This window comes from Lygodium microphyllum, chromosome 5 (genome assembly GCF_053477565.2).
Source record: "Lygodium microphyllum isolate KBCC chromosome 5, Lygodium_microphyllum_v1.1.10, whole genome shotgun sequence".
Taxonomy (NCBI): Eukaryota; Viridiplantae; Streptophyta; class Polypodiopsida; order Schizaeales; family Lygodiaceae; genus Lygodium; species Lygodium microphyllum.
This window is the reverse complement of record NC_141139.1, coordinates 94,549,830-94,556,526: the sequence shown is the minus strand read 5'-3', so window position 1 is coordinate 94,556,526 and position 6,697 is coordinate 94,549,830. Positions and strand designations below refer to the sequence as shown.

At 40.8% G+C, this 6,697-nt stretch overlaps 1 protein-coding gene across 2 annotated transcripts; it reads right to left on the bottom strand.

Annotated features, from left to right (window-relative positions):
* Positions 1–225: 225 nt before the first annotated feature.
* Positions 226–5,796, bottom strand: LOC148036150 (uncharacterized). Of its 2 annotated transcripts, XM_087678155.1 has the most exons (6): positions 5,491–5,796; positions 4,743–5,034; positions 4,264–4,346; positions 3,256–3,468; positions 843–946; positions 226–739 (listed from the first exon to the last, which is right to left on the bottom strand). In XM_087678155.1, exons 2-6 carry the CDS (start codon positions 4,918–4,920, stop codon positions 571–573), a joined length of 747 nt encoding a protein of 248 aa, XP_087534281.1. In that variant the 5' UTR covers positions 4,921–5,034; positions 5,491–5,796; the 3' UTR covers positions 226–570. The 2 variants fall into 2 exon arrangements, with proteins under 2 accessions (XP_087534281.1, XP_087534282.1); XM_087678156.1 differs by lacking the exon at positions 4,743–5,034 and having other exon boundaries at positions 5,491–5,794.
* Between the last annotated feature and the right edge of the window lie 901 nt (positions 5,797–6,697).

The following is a 6,697-nucleotide window of genomic DNA, read 5'->3' as shown; positions in this document are numbered from 1 at the left end:
GGTGGCTTTGGCAAGTTTAACTAGCTTAAGTTAGGCAAGAATTAGCCTTATGGCAATCACCATGGGTAAAGAGAATGTCTTGGCAAGGGTGTGGTGGTAGAGGTGGCAAGGCTAGGGCTATTGATAAGTGAAAACTTTCCTTCATGTGTGTGATTATTAGATTAAACATTTGTTGAAGTGCTAAAGCATAAAAGCTCAATTCACACAAGACAATTTCAAAGAGTGTTTTTTAAAGCTCACACGTGCATGTTGGTTGGCCAGTTCATGCATCACCATTTCATTCAACTATCATAACATTTAGTACACGTGTAAAACTGTGTTGTAAGGCAATGAATGTCCATGTGAAACTTGTATCCGGCCCAGTAAATTTTACTATACAAGGCACATGTGCTTCCATATATAATATACATAACACTGAAGAAACCTCACAACTGTGTACACATGCCCTTGGTGCAATTTCAATATACTCAAACCATGGGAATAATGAGCAGCTTTGCATGCCCAAACGCCAAGAATGGTACCTTCGTCAAGTATAAGCAAGTTTCAATAAGGTCACACCCATCTTCAAATTCATTGTGCATCGCTGCTGTATCTTGGAAGGGAGTTACGTTGCCTTTCCTGTTCTTTCCGAAGCAGGTTTTCGGCTTCTTTCAATGCTTTCTGTCTTTTCAGTTCAGATTCCTGAGCAATTGTCCTAACTTGTGTCGCAAACATAAACAGTGCTTTAGCTGCCCTTTTTCTGGCAGACATAGGATAAGCAGACTTTGTTAATCCGTGAGTGTATAAAAGGCAGGAGGGGGGCAAGGGACAGAGACAGAGAGAGAAGGAGTGTGTCAAATAACCTCGCATGAGCTGTGGCAGCCGTCACATTGATGGAATCTGATATCACATGGGATGCAGCTTCTCTGAACACTTGTTCCAACTTCAGCCACTCTGTTCCAGTTGTCTGCAGAAAGACAAGTACAGTGAGAAGATAAAAAAAAAGCCGAAATCCACCCTCATCACCACAGAACAATGCAGTATTGCATCGCTTCAGAACACTTTCCTAACTAGAGAAACCTCAACAGCAGAATACTTTCCCAGAGAGCAGTTAATTGACAAGGCACATAGAAACCTCAGCAGCAGAATACTTTTCTAGCTCCCATAACTCTGGATTTGCAAAAATTCTGGGCTGGTGCCTAATCTTGAACAAAGCCCTCTAAATATACAGAAGTTGTAGCATACACTAGCATGTATCTGTTCAGGAGTCAGCATTAGGACTTAAGAGCTAAGACCTAGATGCTTGTTGTGGGGTACAAATCAAATCAATTAAAATCCGAAATCTGTTAATAGTTCAAAAAGGCTGCAGACACAGAGAGAGAGAGAGAGAGTGTGTGTGTGTGTGTGTGTGGTGTATCTGTCGAGTTACTTGAGAATTAGCCTAAAATATGACCTCATATTATGGGCTAAATACAAAACTAAAAAGGTTTTCAGCATGACAAATGGCTCAAGTTCTATAAAAGGGTGCCAATGCCCAACCACTTCTTTTATCCCTGATCCATCATCATCGCACACTCTACCACCCTTGTGTCTGGCATCAGCTCCCATCACCACCATTGCCCTCATCTTGCCATCAGCCTACTGCTAAGCTGCCCAACCAACATCAGCACCAGCCCTGTATCAACAACGACACCATCTGCTGCCTGGCAATTTGTTGCTGCTGCTAACGATGTCATTACAGCCTAATGATACTCACATGCCATCAAAAACCACTCCTGCAGTGTTTCAGCCTAGCAGCCTGCTGCTCCAGCCAACTACCTCCCTGACAGCCTCCACACAGCTTGCATCTTGTGCACTGCTGCCACTAGATGAATGCATACAGGTTGCTGCCTCTGCTGTTTCAGCCATCCGTCATTTAGTCTTCCATATTTTGCGGGTTTCCAGCAGTCCTCAGCCTCAAAGACACATTCCTGGCATCTGCCATTGAGTTACAATAGTCAGCTGCATTTGGGATCTTTCCCGAAGATTAACAATCTCCTTGCGGTATCCCTCAGCCCGCGGCCAAAGACACTGGTTGTTAGATGGTCCTCTACACTCTGCTGCTCATATAGCTCTATATCATCAGTTTGTTCATTGAGTTCTCTTTCACTTGCTCTCAGTTCATTTATAAGCTGTGTGTTTGCTGTACACACTACATTTTCTCTGCAAATCCTAGTGTTTCCTCACATGTGGCCACATAAGCAAAGGCTGAATTAATATCTACTAAGTAAAGCTCTACCTGCTAAAGACTGAAATGTGATCACTAAGATAGCTAGAGAGTTCTATCTGGAGAAGCTGACATGAACCCTTTGTGCATATCAATGCAGAGCAAAGTATTAAAACTCTCACGGTGGACATATAAGAGAGTGGGTGATCCTACTTGTTTGCAAATGACACTCCATGACCACCACCAGTAGTGTCCATCATGCTGAGAAAAAACTCAATCATGTCCTTTTGGCAATGCCTGCAGCCCTTGCATCTTTTGTCTAGCATTTGCTTCTGCCATTATCATCCTAATAAAATTGGAATAGAATCTCTCTGTTTGTCTTTAATCATCTTAATAAAATTGGCATAATGAATGGTCGTACAGTTGAGAGTCTCAATCAAACCAAGTTCAATTGGGTCCCATATGCTACTCTCTTCAGTTCACGTGCCTTTAAAGCCTTAGTTCTCCATGCTAGAATCAAGGCGATTTTTTTCTTTTCCCTTAGTTATTTTACTTTTGTTTGGCGATTGTAATATGACACAGATATGATAACATTTGTAAATTGGAATTTTGCTCTTAAATCTTGTTCCTTTAGAGAGAAATCAATCTCACTTTCTTTCTTTTACCTATACATTCAATAAAGAAAGCAAGCAAGACAAAAAATGTTAGCATAGGTATAAGAACTGACAGCACCGGAACTTATTTGTATGTTGCTACTTTTAGAATGAACATGACAATAAATAACTAAAATATGTTCACAAAAGTCAATGATCTGATACGTGCAGGTAAAAATTATCAGCATAGGTATGCTTTTGAATTTCTTCAGTTCACCATTGCGGTCTAGAACTTTGATAGCATGCAAAAAATTTCTAGCTAAGTGCATGCAGAATGTGGACACTCAAGTTTACTTAAACACAGGTTTGAAAAGGGCAAAAAGTGTCGGTCTTTATCAAAATTACATTACATACTTTGTGAGATTAATTTCACAATCTTAATGCAGAAAACGTTAAGTAAAAGCCTTTCAAACTGACCTCAACCACAAAAAGTACACCATAATAAATATCATGAACCAAAGAGTCCCGATCAAACTGTTCTTTTCCCATTCTAGCCTTACTCAAAAAGTCTTGCATTGTCTGTTGGAACTTCCCCTTCTCAAAATCTCCATATTTCAAGCACTCTTCACACACTTGATACCCAAATGCTTTCACAACATCAACAGGGACACTGCTTTTCTCCATCTCCGTCTGGAAATAGCAAATCATAAGCCACTAAGTAGAGATACTGAAAACTAAGAATATGAATGACACATTAGTGAAAGATAAGGGAAAGTAAAATTGAGAGCTAGAACCATTGTGCATCTGGACCCATATCATCAGTTACCACTATTACAGATGTAGCAATGTGGCAATTCTGTGCAAAGTATGTTAGCACCAAATTTACAGACTTAACTGATCCACGATCCCCATACCACAATTAGAGCACAAATTCCACTATCGAAGAGAGTGACAAAAATAAGGACTGATGTATTCTATTCACACATACCGAATAGCATCAATTCAGCTGCCAGGAGTTGTCTCAACCACAACAATGATAAAACATGTGTTCTTCCAAATGAAGCTTCAAGCATCAATGCAGCTGCCAAGAGTTCGATTATCCGCAAATATGAAATCCAACTTTTAAAAACATTATCCATTGAGAATGCAGAGCTGACTGGCTCGATTGGAATGGACCAGTTAAAGCAACTACTTGAAGTTGTGCTCTGTGAGTAGAACACCAATATATTGGCACTTAACCTCATTGACACAAGAGAAAGTAGGGTCACAAGAATCCTAAAGGACAATTCATTGTGCAAACCTGTCTGTAGAGCTTCCATAAACTCTACGGGACAACTCATTGAGCACACCTATTCATAAAGCTTACATTGGTCATTGGCATGTCAATGAGGATTGACACATGCATAGATCAAAAGTTCACATTTTTCCACACCCTAAGTGTCATGGTACATGGTTTGATCAATTTGATCCATGGAACCTGCTTACCAGTCGTTTCCCTGCCTGCAAAGCCACAGCAATAACTTCATGCTTGTAGCCAGCCATAAAAAGAAAGTAGACCTTCTGGAGAGCTGTTACAACAAAATAAGATGATATTCATGTTTAGCAAATCTATGAAACAGAAGATTTCATGTACTCTCGTGACTTTGAAAACGAGAAAGAAGCCTTGTGTATTGTACAACTATTTATTGAATGAATCGGAGAGAGGAGGATTCATCCACCAAAAAGAGGCAAGCTCACAATGGAGAGATAGAACATACAATGATTGAAAGCTAGGTAAGAGAACATAGAAGATTTCATGTAGTCTTGTAACTTTGAAAATGCGAAAGGAGCCTTGTGTATTGCACAGCTATTTATTGAATGAATTGGAGAGAGGAGGATTCATCCACCAAAAAAGGGAAGGCTCATAATGGAGAGATAGAGCATACAACGATTGAAAGCTAGGTTAGAGAGCGTGAATTGTCTACCTTCAAACAAGAAATCTGTTGGGCTCAGACCCTTGTGTTTGAGATCTGCAATGACACTGCTTTCATGTTGGTTTGCATAGCCTTTTCGTGCTTTACTAACACCGATGGATAGTGCTGACAAGCCACTCTTAAGCAAGCCAACACCTTTCTTGGCCGCAAAAGCTGCAGGCTTTGACATGCTGACAGTAGAGCAAGTCGGAAGCTACAGCCTGATAAAAATGCTAAGGGATAGAATGCCACATGGAGATAGAGCACAAATGATTGATCAGGTGCTCCAGTAAGGGACGATAGACTGCAGCAAGATGGAGTAATGTGATCTCTCTCTCTCTCTCTCTCTCTCTCTCTCTCTCTCTCTCTCTCTCTCTCTCTCTCTCTCTCTCTCTCTCTCTCTCTCTCTCTCTCTCTCTCTCTCTCTCTCTCTCTCTCTCTGTGAACTATCTCTTAATACACATGATAGGAACCATCACAATCAGCAAGCTTTCTCTCAAGATTTCTTCCCAGTTATCTCTTCCAAATGACAGCAAGATGCCAACAAACAGGCTCTGTCTCAAGCTTCTCTCAAATATTTCCACCAGTTTTCTCTTTCAAAAGACAGCAAGAATGTCATAAAAACACACACACACACACACACACTCACTCTCTCTCTCTCTCTCTCTCTCTCTCTCTCTCTCTCTCTCTCTCTCTCTCTCTCTCTCTCTCTCTCTCTCTCTCAATAAAAAAGCGAAGAAACTAAAGCTTGAGTTCATACCTGGTGCCGGCGAAGGCTTGCTCCAGCAAGTATGGAATCTCATGATGAGTTAGCCAGCATCGTAGAAGGGCACAATGCAGGGAAGGAGGGGCGACATGCGAATCGGCAGGAAGCCTCGTTGCCGCCATGAACGCGGATTGAAAATCACGACAAAAGCAAGGAACGAATCCCTGCAAGCAGGTTAGGGTAGGTAGGCTACAACAATCCACAGACACGAATCGTGCCTTCATCCTTCCATCCTGTCGTTCTCTGTGTTTGTTTCCTGATTATTAAACATTATCTGCACTAATTAATTATTATCTACATTGATTTGTCCGTCCATACTGTTCCAACTTTGATTTTCAAGACATGCATAGGAAAGGGTCCTTTAAAATTTGAATACATATTTGTCAAGAATCAAGAGTCAAGATTCATAAACAGGATTTAATAAACCTATTAATACACCTGTGGCATGGACGAGAATTTAATATGTAACATTCAAGGTTCTAACTCTTCTAGAAGTTAGTCCTTTAAGTTCTAAAGTTTAGATTGTGTTAAGACCCCGCGAATGTCTCACCAAATCCTAGACCGCCGAGAGACATTGGCCAACTTATTAACAAAAGCTGTGTTAGGACCTCGAATGAGTCAAATAAACACTACCCTTAGATTATTGAGGACAACAATCTAGTAAGTGGGGGTGAGTGTAAGGGCTTTGTAGCTATACCATGGCGTTATCACCGGAAACAACTATATAGGGAGTAGTAATGACTCTGAGCCCTGCTTGGTTTCTACTCTACATGTGATTCCCTATACCCAGTGGTGAGCCCTCTTATGTGTAGCGGCACGAAGGTGTAGTCCTAGGATGTGCCTATGTTGTATTGTTTCTTTGATTGAATAATACAAGAGTATACCTTGCTCTCACATATCATGTTACCTTTTTATGCTGTGTTGAGTGAGTAATGAGTGTATTCACTCAGCAACTTCCAGCTTTTGGACTCACACAAGCACTCTCAGAGATTGAATCAAGCTTTTGGGGTTCACAATAGCAAGCTGAGAGACTGAATCAATAGCTTACAATCCTTGAGAGTCAAGCTTCAACTAAAAACCTCCCGGCTCCAAGTATGTCATAATCAGTCTACTCATTCTTCTTGGTTGAATCTACTCAAGTGCTTTGTACTTCTGTTGTGCTATGTAATTTGTATGACGTATCATTGATGTGCATGTGTGT